The sequence below is a fragment of the Actinia tenebrosa genome, unplaced genomic scaffold (assembly GCF_029948245.1).
Source record: "Actinia tenebrosa isolate PJP-AT-01 unplaced genomic scaffold, QUT_ActTen_1.0 PGA_scaffold8__29_contigs__length_14323225, whole genome shotgun sequence".
Taxonomy (NCBI): Eukaryota; Metazoa; Cnidaria; class Anthozoa; order Actiniaria; family Actiniidae; genus Actinia; species Actinia tenebrosa.
In genome coordinates this window covers 10,547,337-10,563,494 of record NW_028292585.1, presented here as the reverse complement: position 1 = coordinate 10,563,494, position 16,158 = coordinate 10,547,337, and the positions used below count along the sequence as shown (strand labels likewise).

Below are 16,158 nucleotides of genomic sequence, written 5' to 3'. Positions count from 1 at the left end.
TATACTGAATGTAGCTCCATGGATAAACAATTAAATTTTACATTACTTCAACGATTGGAGGTGCTGCAATTCACATATCCCTAAATTCCTCTGTGATGCTAAACAAATATTTTGCTCCAGAGAGTTCAGGTATTTGACAGCTCAAATAGAAAGTCAAAATACCTTTCCACAGAAAGTCGGAATACCTAAAAATATCTTGACGAACAAACACTTGATATATTATTTCAAGCTGTGTCTAATATTGTTGTGGTAAAATAACAAGAAACATACTAAAAAGTTAAGTGATACTTCCAGCAACACATGAAGATCAAAACTGGAATTAATCATTTGCAGCAGAAAAAGCATTTTGAACGTGCAACTATGTACGACTTATGAATCGATAAGCTGGTACCAAAAAGCTGCCAGTGGCTGGTGTAGGTCTAACACAGGAACATCAGAGACAAATTAGAAACATTGTTGGCCAATTGGGTAGTCTTGCATTGGCAACGAATGTTGAATCTCTGAGTATATACATGTACAGCTTCCACAGAAGGCCTGTAGAAACAAAAACCTCCTAATTTTATGCTTTCTAGCTGGTTTTTTATTTTATTTACCATTTGATTTGAGCCAAAGAAATGCAGGGAAAACAAATTCATGGTCATCAAATAAATGACTTCCTTGAACATTTCTGAATTAAAAGTATGCAGATTGTAAGTATTAGGGGTCACAGAATTGGTTTCTGAGATATTTGGCTTAAAAGAAATGAAAAATGGATTTTCTTGATACTTTGCCTATCGAAACGTCATCAGGATCAGGATTCACACTCTAAATTCATGTGTAGAAAGGCTGGTCATGAATGATGCCTGTGAACATCCTTAATATCGAAATTGGGCACTGAAACATATTTTCTAATTTAGTTTTTTTGATAATTGATAATTGATAATTGATAATTGTAGTATTGTTTAAACCAATCTTCTTATTGGTCAAAACACGAAAAATGGAGAAGTATATTTTTTGTGATATTTAACTACTGACAAACTCCCTTTTAGTGATAAATCTTCTGTGCTTCAATACGACAGAAATTCTATGTGGGGAAAATGACAAATTTGAGGCTTTTTCTTTCTATTGTTTTTGGGTGTTGTGATTGGTTGAAAACCTCAAACTCAAAAGTAAACGTCTTAAGAAGCGACTTTTAGTTCATATTTTTTCACAAACATCTCTCCATAGGTTGATACATCCCCAGTAAAAAATCTCAAAATTCTGATGTGGGGCTAGCGATATGCCGCAGAACAATAGAAAGCGCTATCGTTCTTATTAGGAGCATTACTTAACCTATTCTGTGATGTTTAGCCATATTCCCTTTCAGCCCAGTCAGGTACATGTAGGCTTGAGCCGTTCAAAGACAATTCTTTTTGAATCAACTGTATGCATTAACCACTAGTACTCTACTGTAGCCTGACAAATTAGACAGGTTCTTATGATAAAAGTATAAAGCTTTAACAAACATGCATGTACAAAGTATATCTGCTAAGGGGTCATTGGGAATTTTTAAAATGCTTAAGACCTTCCAGGATCACAATATAACTTACTTCATAAAAAAATGAAATTAAAAACACCATATCAGGAACAACTATTTTTTGGCTTATAAATAAGAACCTGTTAAGAACACTCTATATATTCAACACTATATTGCCGCTGACTTTCATAAAACCAAATCTTAGTTCTTTCTGTGAATATTGCCTAGTGTCATAGAAAAATTTCATCATATGAAATCAAGTACATTCTCAGTGAAAGACTGCCAAAATTGATATTTTGGTAATAAATGAAAGCTATTATTTAATAATACCTTTGAGAACAACAGCCTGCAAAAAGAAGAATTCAAAATTGAAAGAAAAGACACAGAGAACAAATCAAACTGCCCTTTGGCGAACTCGTGGATACTAGTTGCACTTTCCAGAGATTGGGCTCCCTATGTCCTTATGCTTGTTGACATTCAAAGGATTCAAAGTATTTTGCTTTTATATTTTGCTTTTATATTTTGCTTTTGTATTTTGTTTTTAGTTTAAAAGTCGGGCCGAGTGCTTTATTTCAGGAATCATTCATATACATTAAGAGAGGCCCTGTTTACTTTTTTTATTGACTTTTGCATAATTTTTGCAAATCGCTTTAAAAAACCAAATCGCTAAAACTTTGACATTTTAGCGATATATGTACATATACATGTATCCCCTATTTCCTATTGTCTTTCCTTGAAAATCCAGGTAAGACAATAGAAAAAAGGGGGATACGCATATATGTATATATATATCGTTAAAGTGTCAAAGTTTTAGCGATTTGGTGTATTTATATATTATATATACTGCGGTTTGCATAAACTTTGACCATCTATATATATATATACAAGTATATCAAAAATATATTTCAAATTATGGGATGTCATCCCTGATATTTTTTCCAGAAAGCTCTAGTGATAAACAACTCGAAAACAATATCAGGGATCATATCCCATAATTATTTTTTGATATACTTTTGTACTTTTGACATACTTGTATTATGCACGAATGGTCAAAGTTTATGCAAACCGCAGTATATATATACAGCGATATGCAGAAATTCTGATCTAACCAAGTATATAGTATATAACTATATCGGGGACACGGCTTAAAAACGCGTGATTGGTTAATTCAAAATATTAACTGAGGATGCGCAGTGTACTTTTCCGCTGAATTTAGCGCGGGCGTCAGTACAAAATGGCGGACAAGAAAGAATTCTTGTCGAGCGCTATTTTTTTCCAAAAATCGAAGTTTTTTTCCTAACATAACTGGATTAAATGCCGTAATTGATCAAGAAAACAAGTCAGATGAGTATCTTGATCTTATGTGAATGGTTAATTGTATTGTTTTCAGTCTTATTTGGACAAAAACAAGTCATCGAAGTGTAATGTATTTGAATAAAAAGACAGTGAAGAAATGCAATTATTGCGCCGTTATTCTAAGTCTTTTCCAAAGTTCTGACCTATAAATGCTGCTCGATTGTCAAGATAATAATGTAAATATAGTCGTGAGTGCTTTAAATTTGAAAATATGTAATCAAAACTATAGATGAGCATGCTTTACTCCAATTATTATGTTAAATCTGTTCAACTGGGTTGCTGTAATTTCGATATCGTGTGTTAGATTCCTAGATAATTCTTCCTTTTAGGTTTTTCTTGGCGAAAAAAACAACAACGTACAATGGGAATATTTATCATTCAACTAGTCTGAAAGCAGAAGCGAACTTTCCATTGATAAAAGCATTTTTTCCTCAGAAAAATTATAATTTTTTTCAGGAAAAGGGTTTTTATTATTCTCAATATTAGCAATTAATCAAATGCTACTTCATTTGTGCTTGCATGGCAATCTTACTTTTTTCATTTAATTTTGATATTTCTACAATATCAATAAAGAAGTTTTTAATATTTATGTTAAGTAGATATGGGAAAATCTCTAATGTAAAGTACTCAGTTTGATCTTCCTCATATCTTCAGACAGTTTAGCTAGGATGTTTTTTCCTTTGACTTTAAACATTTGAGTCATGCACAGGAGAATATTAAAACAACTACAAACAAAAAAGTTAGCTTTTGAAACTGTTTCCACTTAATGTTAGTGCTACATTTATAGACAAGCAGAAGTTGTCAAGGTTCTGAGTTTTATCAAAAACCTGTTATAATCAGGTACTCATTTGAGGCATGGTGAAACAACATTTGGAATCTTTGGCTTTTTCACATCCGTGTTTAGTTTAGATATAATGAAATTCTTCATCAATTGTAATCTGACTAGAAAGCCCTTTATGTGGCATAATTTGCTTTTGGGTTCATCCAAAATGCTAATTCCCTCACAGTGTAGTAGTGTTTCATGTATACATCAGATTCCTTGTTTTTGTTAGTTGATTCAATCGTATATTGTTGGTTGTAAAGGTAAGTGATCTCGACATTATATTTGCATTGTGTATTTCATCAGTCAACTTTCATAACAGTCTAGGGTAGTTTTAATCAGTAGTTTTGCCCTGTTTTTACCCACCCATATGGTGCACAAGCAGGTTCTTTTATATTTAGTACACCTAGTGGCATGTGTTGTTTGTTATAGATCATAATAATTAGAATACATTTTCTCCTTTCTGAGAATTGAGAATTATGATATTACCAAAGTTAAAAACCAAAGTAGATAGATTTTCCATCTACAAAGATACAATGTATTTAATAGAGTAAAGGAATACACTGTAAGCACCCTTATGATACACAATTGCAAATTTTAATTAACAGGCCTTGGAAAAATTCCTAAAGACAATATTGGGTTTTTTCATGTTCTTTTCTTTTTTTTTTTTTTGCTAATAGTTATTTTCCCCTCACATTGCCTCATAAATATATACCCCATCTTCCAATTTTCAACTGTTTCGATACACTAAAATACTAAATGATAGGATGGTTGTTAGGAGTATGATTGTATCCCACCCATAAGATGATTACATCACTCTACCTTCCTGGTACATCATGAATTCCTTTTGTTGAATCAGTTTTCAATTCTAAACCTAGAACTGAATGTTCCTTATAAGTGATATTGAGGGTGAGCCTTTGTTGTGAAAATATTATGAAAATATAAAAAAAGAAGTTGGTTTATTAATTCCATTGTATATGTGTTTATTAAAATTAATGATTACCACTTTCAGGTTATGATTTTTCTATATAGCATTATTGAAACAATTCCTTCTGTCTAACACCCTCAAGATGCAGAATAGCTAGGTTAAAGCTATAGTAGAATATTCCAGCACCTACTTGTGAAAAGATGATACAAAAAGGGCTGAAATAGTTTCACATTGAAAACTTGTTTAAAGTTTTATTATGAAAATTGGTAAACCCAAACCTAGTTTTTGAATCAACAAGATTGGGAGAACCAGAAAAAATTGTCACTATTAATGTTTTCTGACATTTCAGATCTAGTATGTCACTCAAAAATAATTCAATAAAACAAACTTTAGATTTTTAAAAAACATCAGAACAAAAAAGTCAGTTTTGAAATTTTGCAGAAAAATGTGAAGCCTATTCAGTACAAACTAAAAGACAATCTTCCAATATCTTTGCCGAGTTTTTGGTGAATACCCTTTAACTAAAGCTTGAACTTGGGTAGGTCGAGGATCAGAGATACATAAAAATGATTTCCAAAGTAAAAGAAGATATTTATCCTTCTTATCACAACATTTCATCTTTGACTAAAGCTTTTATCCTTAGTCTTAGCGCTCCTCTAAACCAGCTCTTCGAAACAGGTGTCTCCTTGTCCACGAATACGTCTTATCACGAAGAACTTTATTTTTCAAGTACTAATAACTACATCTGAAGAATTCCAATGAAATAAATTTGTGTTAAAATCTAATATAGATTACAATTGTCCCAGTTGAGCAAGCAATAGTTGATTGTACTATTAATATGTCTAACTTCGAATATTTTATTACTTTGAAAGGAAAAATCTAGCACGGCCGAACTTCAAATTCAATGCCCATTTGCAGTTACTTACAACAGATATTAATGAGTAAAAATATCATAATTTTAAGCTTATCTATGTTGATCTGACCTTATTTTTGACTAAAACGTAAACATGACCCACATAAATTTGTTTCACAATTGTCGACTTTTGTACCAAAAAGTAATTTAGCGTATTTCGATAACCGTCATGTTGACCACATTCTAAACATCACTGCCACCCTCTAAGTACTTTTTAGATTACACTATAACTGACCAATTAGATATTTTGGTTTCCAGTAAGCTGTAAAAATTATTCAAAGTCGCAGGTTTTTGAAGCACGAATACTGCTATACCGTCCGCCATTTTGTTTTTGGGATTTTCGCGCATGCGCACGCGTTTTTAAGCCGTGTCTATATCGGGTGCATTATGGGTAATGGACTCGCGGGATTCAAAGCGGGATTCAAGGCGGGTTTAAAAGTACCAAGCGTTGGCTGGCGTTTTGTTTAAAGATAAGTTACCTTTCAAAACAAACTCCTCTTGTTCCAACCAGAAAAAGAATTTTCACCCTGCCTAGGACTCGACAGTCGGCGTTATTTTCAATATAAATCACTGTATATTTTATGCAATTTGATTAATACAAACGGCTTTAGTGCAATGATGATTAATATTCAAACTTTCACTCGCGTGAGTGAACTTGTTTTGCATAAAACTGCAAAGCTTTTAATAGCTTGAGCCAAAAGAGAGAGAGAGAGAGAGAGAGAGAAATAAAAGAAAAAGTAACCACAAAGAATCACTAAGATATCAGAGGATAAGTGGAATAATATGCCTCTCTTAAGTAAGAATAACCTCTGTTTATCTAGAAATTATATTCAGCCTGTTCATCGACTGAGATTTGACTGAGTTGATGCTCAATAACAATAACAATACTCCTACCCAGAGAAGCTCATGAACAATTCATATTACCAACTGTTTTGGTTTTGCTGTCTTCGGAAAGATTGATTGTTTTAGAAGGGTACATATAAATAAGCGAAGAACGAGTTCAGAATTGAGTTCAGCTCAACCGAAACCTCCAAGAAGAGCGATTTCAGAACTGATTTTAAACTCAACCAATTGCAAAACTTCCAATCTTTCACTTTACATCAATAAAACCGTTTACAATATGACATTATTTTCTAATAGTGTAGAGGTTTTAAAAAAGTGAACACATAGTTCCCGCTTCTTGACTTTAGCACTGTTCATAAACATCACTCAGTAGGCCAGCCAACGCTTTGGTACTTTTAATCCCGCTTTGAATCCCGCGAGTCCATTACCCATAATGCACCCGATATATAGAGGATATTACATGGGCGCTTGGAGATAAGAAATTTATCTTCGAGTGTTGAAAAGATCTCTCACAAGTGAGCGCAGCGAACGAGTGAGAGATTTTCAACACGAGAAGATAAATTTCGTATCTCCAAGCGCCCGTGTAATATTCTGTTTATTATATAATTATCAATGAAGTATGTTTTGGCTTTTTCAGGCAATTCTTTCCTTGTATTTTTGAATAGCCATCGCAATGGTGTTATTTTCACACGTGAAAATAACATGTTATTTTCACGTGTGAAGATATCAATTTTTCGAAATAGAGAAAAATAGATATTTCATTGTTAATTATATAATAAAAAAGAATTATCAATAATCTATAAAATGGGTATGATACGAAACAGGAAAAAAATTAAAGATAAAATATACTAAAAGTTATCAATTGAGGATATAGTACATGAAGCTAAGATCAACTTTGAGTTCTTCAAAAAAACTAATATAGTCTCTCTTAGAACTACAAACACATAAAACGTTTAACAATTTCACAATTCTGTGAAACAATCCATTTCTGAGAGAGTTCTATGGTTAGGCTAGCTACTTGCTGTCCAAATAACACGTTCAGTTCTCTACTTAGAATTTCGTAGTGAGATTATTATTATTATTATTATTATTATTATTATTATTATTGTTATTGTTATTATTATTATCAGGACATACATACTGCAAAGTGCAAAATGCCCCAATATATATTAACTAAAGAGACTAAATTTAATGTTGTTTCCATGTTGAATCCACAAGACTGGGGCACTCGGAGGCCTATAGAAGACCGCGAAAAGCACTTTGCCAAAGTTATTAGTATTAACTTCTATTGCAACATATTCTAACTCAGAGTTGCTAACAGACAGGAATACGGAAGTACAGCCTAGGCTACAGTGAGAGGCGATCAAAACTCCTCCATCTTGGGAGGTACGGTCGAAGCGAAGCACGTCATATCCCCGTGGTAGCAATTCCGAGTCAGATATATCACTGGATTCCAAGATTCGGTAATAGCAACAAGATCATAGTCATTAGTCGCAAGAAGAAGCAGTTAAAGCTATGGAGACCTCTATTGTGGACATTAGAAATTGGATGTTAAGCAATCAACTTCTTCTCAATGACACCGAAACCGAATTTCTCGTAATTGGATCTCGACAGCAGCTGACTAAAGTGAACATTGAAAATATTCAAGTAGGACCCTGCTCTATCAAACCTGTTGACTCTGTATGCAACTTAGGTGCATGGTTTGATAATTGTATGAGCATGAACGTTCATGTTGGCAAAGTATATAGCAAAGCCTTCTACTCTTTATATCATATCCGACAGATAAGAAATTACTTAAAAGAAGAGGCAACTATTGACTACTGTAACTCGTTGCTATATAAGATCCCAAAATATCAACTTGATCGACTTCAAAAAATACTTAGTGCAGCTGCGCGTATTACTTGTCGTCTACCACGGTTTTTCTCATATTACGCCAACATTGATACATCTACACTGGCTACCTGTACAGCATCGAATCATATTCAGATTGCTCTCTTCGTATTCAAAATTCTAAAAGGTCAGGCGCCATCAAATCTTGTTGAGCTTGTGCATGTGAAGTCACCCAACCGCTACTTCCTACGTAGTTATGGCCTGCTACTTCTCGATGTCCTCGTACCAAATGCAAGACCTTTGGAGATAGAGCTTTTGCTGCAGCTGCGTGCACCAAAAATCTGGAATGAACTACCTACACCCATCCGTATGTGTAATACTTTGGACAATTTTAAGACTAGTTTAAAAACTCATCTATTTAAATCTGCTTATAATTTAAAAATCATAAAATATAGATCATACATTACTTACTTACTGAATATGAACATTGACTTTCACATTGAATATAAATGATTTTTAGATATTTATCATTTGCTAAATGTGAACATTGATTTTACATCGAATATTAATTGTTTACATTAGTATTATTATTAATATTTATATCAGATTTATTTTCAAGTGCTTATATCTTATCTTATATATTTATATCTCTTGTAATTTAAAATTCATATAGTCTTTAATCAATAATTAATAATAACAATAATCTCTAATCAATAATTAATAATTTTTAAATATTTATACATTTTTTCAAGATTGTAAAAAACGAATAGAATTTGTCCATTATTTAAATATGAATATGTTAATATATAATACTTACAAAGAAGAAGGAATTATAAGATGAAAAACTGACTAATAAGGAAAATTGAAATATATATTAAATATATAACTATGTATCTTTATCTAAAAATCTACGTTAATAAGCTAAAAATCTAAATTTATAAAATGGCGCTTTCAGCAACCTGAATGTCTAAGTCTATGTTGTTTATATCATTATAAGTTCTTTTTATAGTCCTTGAGCCTCGTAGACATACAAGTGCAGATCTTAACAGAGAGAAACAAGTTTTGGCCCTAATCCATGCCATTGTTTTGTGGTACTCTTCACCTTTCTTTCGGGCTATCAGTTCAGCAAGCCTGCTGTGATATGTTTTGCATTCTTTACTCATACCTCCTGTTGTACAAAAGACAAGGGGAGTAAATGTTCCATGTTCGATTTCGTTTACTCTTTCGGTGTATTTCCGCTTCTTGTCATTTTCATGTAGCTTGTAGATTTTGGGTAGATCTAGATCTTTGTACGTATCTGCATTTGGGTGACAAACCCTTACGTCAAAAAAGGCAGAACGTTGCTTCTCCCAGAAACCTCGTGCATGGATGTCAAGTCTTGCGTCTGCAGCTTTGTTTGCTCCTTTGCTTAGTTTCTCATCTGAGATTGATTGTAACAAGGGCTCAATCTCTACGTCGTTGCATACTGTGCTAAGAAGCTCAGCCTCCAGATTGCGTAATTCGTTGTGACGTTGAATTACGAATCCACCACGTTTACATATCATTGCGTGATCGACCGAGAAATCTTCACCACATACGCACTTTGATGGAATGTCTCTGAAAGACCAATTATAACGGAGACGTAAAGCGTCTCTAAATTCTCTCTTGTTCAAGTCGAATCCCATTTCCTTAAGAGGAATTACAGTTAACCAGGTTGATGCTCCTTTCTCTGCGGCTAAGTCCAAGGATCTGGCTGTAATCTTTGGTAGACTTTCCTTCAGGCTTTCAAACGCATCTTTGTATGCTTTTTCTTTCTCAGTGTGACATTTCTGCTTTGCTGTTTTCACTTCAATTTCATCTGGCAACTCGTGAGACTGGGAGATAATCTTCTCCACAAGTGGGGCACTTACTTTGACTGACGATGAGAATTCATACTTTGCGTCAATACACGGGTTAGTAATACCGATACCTCCATATCGTGTCGGTAGCGATAAAATCTTGCGATCATCTTCATCACAATCTTTTTGTGTCATGGCGGGTATAAACACGTCGGAGATGGCAGCTTCTAAAGGTTTCAGTAGGTCTGAGATATCTGGAAGTGTGCGAAGAAAGTACGTCCAGCGATGTTTTAAGCCAAACGTGTAGGCAGCGTAACAGGCCTGTGGCTGTGATAGAGCAAATTCTGCTAATTTGGTGATCTCGTTCACCCAGTTGTCAATCTTTTCCGTGACGTACTCGTTTAGAAACGATCTGGAACCAAGAACTGCACCAAGATGTTTGTGCCCCTCCACTGTTACATTAATGGGTGTATCCTTAAAAGTTTCTCTGACGATTTCTTCTTTTGGTGGCTTTACTATAACCCAGCACTTCTTTGCGTTGGGGAAGTACCCAAGATCTGGTCCGTACTGGTTAAGAGTGTCCCACCATTTTTTAAGATCCGCTGCTTTTCCTACACCACTAGCGTCATCAGCGAACCAGCATTGCTTGGCTTCAGAAAAAGCCTGCAATGTTGTAATAAGAGGCTGCGTACTCAACGCGTACATACCCATAGCCAGTGGGTCCCCTTGTGTTGTTCCCTCAGCTGATACGAGTTCTTTCCCGCCTGTGATGAATAATCTTGCTGACTGTCTGTACGAGTTGATGGCATAAACTGCAATAATAGGGCAAAGGATTCTGAGGTTGTGCAAAGCAGCAGCTCTGTTTAGTGAGTTGAAAGCATTTGATGCATCAATAAGAAGTACGGCATCTGTGTTATCTGCTGCAAAGATAGTATTCATTGCGTGAACTGCAGCTTCATTCCCTGATCTCTGGCCTGCACACAATTGGAGAGAGCCACTGGTCTCGATGACGTCATCCTTTGACACATTCATTACGCACTTTCCAATGATTCTTCTGATTACCTCTCCAACTCCAATGGGTCTTACGCTGCCTTCACCTTTGTCAAGCGGTATCAAACGACTTGCAACTAATGCCTCTATGGTGGTGGGATCTACATATGTTGTACAGAGGATCTTTGTCATTGTGGCTAGTGCTTCACAAAGCTTTGAGGAGGATTGCTTGAATGACTTACAGGCAAGAATTCTTCTGAAGCCATTAGCGTCAATACCCGAAGGGCCACCCGAGCCTTTAGTTCTCAGGGCTGCTTGTCTGATCATATCACCGTCTATCTCACTATAAATTGACTCGGGTATCTCATCATCAATTGGGCCGAATAGCAATGATCCCAATTTCGCTGGCTGTGGTTCAGGATGCTTCTCCTTGAGTTGAGTCATGACGTCATCTGTAAGTGGTAATATGCCTCCGTTTGTTGATTCATTTAAGAAGCGCAATGCTGAGTTAATTTGTCCTTCCATCACAAGTTTTGCAAAGACTTTTGATCGATCAGGTGGACATGTGGTCTTGTGTTTCTTCATGCGACTTTGAATTATCCTCCCCTCGCGAATTAATTGATTGAGCTCACCGACCTTCCAGAGTGCGAGACGTTTCGCCAGAATGCGCTGGTTTTCTTTAGCTTTAGACTTTTTATTTGGCTTTTGGAGACCCACAGCCAACAGAACAAAGGCAGCTTTTAAGGCAATATGCTGTTTGTCAGAGCACGCATTCCAATCATCTATGTGTAAAGTTATTTGATCGATAAAATCTCTACCAGTTCTCCCATAAGGAACTAAAAAGACATTTCTCCTCCAAGTTGTTATTTCGTTGTAAGCTTCTAGTATGACCATGGTAGGAATATTAATTTCCACGCCTTCTAAATTTTTACCCCAGCAGATTGTAGTTGGTTTGTTAACGTTTGTATATAATGGAAGATTACCAGGCTTACTCACGCTTTCAGAAGAACAATCACTAATTGAAATAGATCTACATGTATTCTTATCGATCTTATCGATCCATTCAGCGTTATCTCTTGGGAGAAGATTAATGTTTGTAATATTCAAATTCGTTGATGGATTCGGTTGACTAGATACATATTTAATTTCGTTCTCGTATTCTATAGAATTTTCTTGTAAAATTGAGATATCAACTGCTGAAGAATTTAGTCTATTTGATGCAGCTTGCTTTTCCTTTGGGTTTTTATTTTTGGATCCTTTAGGTCGACCTCGTTTTCTCGGTTCCACTTGCGTGATCGTTGACTTCTCATTGACAGGTTTTCTAGGTCTTCCTCGCTTACGCTCAGTTTGGCTGTCATTCGCAGAAATAAGGTCATCTTGGTTATTTATAATCTTTCCAGCTTCTCCAAAATAAAGTATTACGGCTTGGATAGTTTAGTTTAGATTCATTATGTTTTAATTGAAGAAATATGGCTCCTTTGTAGGAGCTCCAACGGGACGTCCTTCCTCCACTGCCTCTCTTGTAATTAACTTTAGCATATATGTTTATTTAATGATATTATTTGATGTTTTCTCTTAATGTTAAGCGCCTCAGAATACTCAAGTACTAGGTGCGCTATACAAATCATTAAAATTATTATTATTTATTAGCATACACAGTCTTGAGACTCACTGAGCTTGTTTCTGTTGGGAAAAAAAAGCTTGGAATGATACTGATTTTATAAAATTTAATCCTTCTTTCATTGTTTGTTTGTCTTTTTGTGTAAAGGCGTCATTGTGTGTATCTTCATTTCAAGTAATCAGTCACGTTAATCATTATTATATTGCTAAAAAAATTGCTGCAAGTGGGCATGAAAAGGCAATTGAGCAATTGCTTGTGATGCATTCCTTTAAGGTGCACCTAATTCCCGACACAATACTTTCAGTATTGATTCTACATAAAGTGAATAGTTGAATGGTGAAATACTTCTTCATTTGAATGTTGCGTCTTTAAGTTATGAAGATTCATACTTCCATTAGGTTGCTGACTGTGACGTTACCCCAGGCTTTTAAGTGTATTTGTTTTAATTTTAATACCAAATACTAGCCATTATGAGACTTCAGATTTACGATAAACATTGTAGAAACCTTGAGTTTGATAATGATTCTTTTCAAAAACTGTTTTTATGAACCAGTCAAAATTTTTATATTTAATGAAGCCTGGGGTGACTTCACAGTCACTAACATATTGGAAGTATAAACCTTCATAACTTAAAGACTGAAATTGATTGGTTGCAAGCATTCCCAAGAGAGTCAAAAGACAAAAACATGGCGATCATTGTGGTGCCGTTAACAATGGATGCTAATGAGAAAGCTTTTGTTAAATGGCACCAACATGGCCGCGATGACGTAACGTGCAATCAAAGAATAGGAAAAGCTTATAAAGCTAAATAAGCAGCTTGATCATGCAGTCAAGAGTAAGCTGGTATATATACCTCATACTAAATTAATTCAGAGACAACATCTCTGTATTTGGAACATCCAAATAAAGTTCTGTTCAACAAGGATACGATTTAAAGTCGCCACTGTCCACTACTTAATTGATAGTTTTCACGTCGGCCATGTTGGAGGAATTTAACAAAAAAATTGTCAATGAATTCTTTTGTCATATCCTCCAACATGGCCGTCGTGTCTTTTGCTATTTAATTCTCTTGGGAATGGTTGAAAACCATCAATTTCTAAACTTTTACAACAAAAAAGCATCAAAAAGGCTCGTAAAATAACACTACTTTCCCCATAAAATATCCCTAAATCGTTTGTGAGAGGCAAATACTTCCAATAATAAATGAGTTTAACTTTGACATGATTAGATTGGGGCAAAGAAAACTTAGCTTGCTTGCTTCAACAGGGCCACATTGATCATACAGGATAATAACTTCATCCTTCTTTGATACAACTGTGCAGATACTTTTTTAAATATTTCAACAGCAAAAAAAGCAAATGGAAACAATATTTATTCTGTTTAGTTAATTTTTATCGGGGCATTTTGCACTTACCAGTATGCATGTCCCCATATTCACAAAGGTGGAGGGTATGTCCATCCCTACACCCCCTAGGCACCCCCGCCCCTTACATTCATGTTTGTTATAATATTTATACCATTTCAGCAGACTGTGATTGTTTATAATTGATATGGGTACACTATTTCAATAGAAGTGTTATTCATTCATTCAAATATTGTTCGTTTATATTATTGGTTTTAGCTGCTGGTACTGCTTTCTTAGATGCTGCTAAAATCCAGCTGCTGAATCTGCAAAACAAACATGAAGCAGCCCAACATTATGTTGATGCCGCTACATGTTTTAGGAAGTCTGATGCTGAAGGTATATATAAATTAGATTTATGTATCTTTTATCTACTTTATCTAAAACAATATTGAGATGATGAACCGGTACAAATGCTCAAAGCACAAAAAAACTACAGATTTTCCAGTTTTTCTACAGCAGAAATACAGACTAGAAAAAGAATTCGGAAAATATGAGAGAAGTTGCTAAACATGCTCCTCAATATTTCTCGATTGTTATATAACAAAGCACTTAATGTCTGGTCCGTCTGGAAATTGGTTACTTCTAGATATTATAAGTACTTTATATTATATTATATTATGTTGTTTTTTTTTTTCAGAATATATATTTTGATTTTCACTGACGAAGGACTAACATCCAACATATATTAGCATTTTTTAGTTCATAGTTATTATCAAATATCCTACTAGGTGTAAATGTCGATGTATTAGTTTAGGAGGACTGGAACTACAGTTCTAGCTGCTATTACTTTTTAAATATTTTTTTGTTATTCTTTTTTCAGAGGCTGTTCGATGCTATGAAAGTGCTACCGACATCTTTACAGATATGGTAAGGTTGTGAGTGCATAGAAATTTTGTCCAGAAATAACATTAATGTGACTGCCTACTTTTGGAAAAAATGGTTCTTCAATAAAATCTTGTAGATTTTTCAGCGGTTTTTGAGTTCGCGCACATCGTGGGCTCAAATCGAACGTTCAAAAGTAGGCAGTCACCTTAAGTAATAAAGCACGTAGTAAGAAATTTAAAAAATAATGGGGCTTGTTTTATGAGAATAGCACTTAATATAGCCAATATAATATAGTGGACCTCATTCCATGCCATCGAATTAGAATTTAGAAGTTCATTTTTATTAATGGAGGGAGGAATACCCTTAGCTAAAACCTTGAGAATAACTCTCAAGGCACAGCTAGGAGAGAACCAACTAGAAATTCTACTCGCATATGAAACCGAGTCCTGGATTTGAACCTGGGTCGCATTAGTGAGAAGAGAGTTCTCACACCGCTATGCCACCCGTGCTTACCATATATCAGACATTATTAACAGTAATGATAAAAAGGTAAATTATACACCGTGAAAAGATGAAAAAACTTACTAACGTTTCGGACGCTAGTCCTTCGTCGGAGTAAAAGAGAAAGAGGTGGTAGAAAGGAATTTTTATATGATAGAATAAGACAAAAGAAACCAATGAGAACAGGGTAGGCAAGGAAACAAAAACAACCAATCAAAAGACAAAAGAAAGGGTTAGTTGAAAGCAAAGCGTTCATTAATCCCGTTGGGACTAAGAGTGCCCAATAGGTGAATAAGCCGCATTTCTTTGGTCTTCCGACAATCATTGTTGCCGTTAATCAAAGAAAGACCGAAAACAATGAAGTCACGAAGAGAATGGTTAACTAGATTGAAATGGCGGGAAACTGGTTTGGTGGGATCGTTATAGCGAATGTCATAAAGGAGATTGCAAATGCAATCACCAAGACGGCGGCCAGTCTCGCCCACATACAAAAGATTACAGCGGGTACATTTGATACAATATACAACTTTACTTATTACTTTGACTGAAAAATATGATCATATTACTCCATCCTTTATTGAATTACATTGGTTGCCTGTTACGCAACGTATTATATTTAAGGTGGCACGACTGGGTTTTGTTTGTGGCGCACCTTCGAAGTTTGAACGGGAAATGCGTCGCTGCCAATAAGTTAATTTCAAATAAATTATTATGACATGTCTAGAGATAGATTCAAGTTTTAATGACATACAATTTATCATGATCGGAGTTACCATACCAATACAGTGTCGTCATGTCATTTTTTTATACATTT

General features: G+C 34.8%; 2 protein-coding genes across 3 annotated transcripts in view; one reads left to right on the top strand and one right to left on the bottom strand.

The window, feature by feature from the left end:
• The window catches only part of LOC116298444 (alpha-soluble NSF attachment protein), a 56,120-nt gene that overhangs the window by 2,611 nt on the left and 37,351 nt on the right, over nt 1-16,158 (top strand). For both annotated transcript variants that reach the window (XM_089040708.1, XM_089040709.1), the window contains exons 3-4: nt 14,235-14,354; nt 14,839-14,885. In XM_089040708.1, the coding sequence (XP_088896834.1) occupies nt 14,235-14,354; nt 14,839-14,885 (167 nt within the window). The remainder of the gene's footprint in view (nt 1-14,234; nt 14,355-14,838; nt 14,886-16,158) is intronic.
• On the bottom strand, nt 8,966-12,385 carry LOC148905153 (uncharacterized). The gene has a single exon (XM_089024056.1). It carries the CDS (start codon nt 11,884-11,886, stop codon nt 9,121-9,123), a length of 2,766 nt encoding a protein of 921 aa, XP_088880182.1. The 5' UTR covers nt 11,887-12,385; the 3' UTR covers nt 8,966-9,120.

Coding starts and splice junctions, on each gene's coding strand:
- LOC148905153 (XM_089024056.1), bottom strand. CDS start 11,886: ATGGTCATACTAGAAGCTTACAACGAAATAACAACTTGGAGGAGAAAT.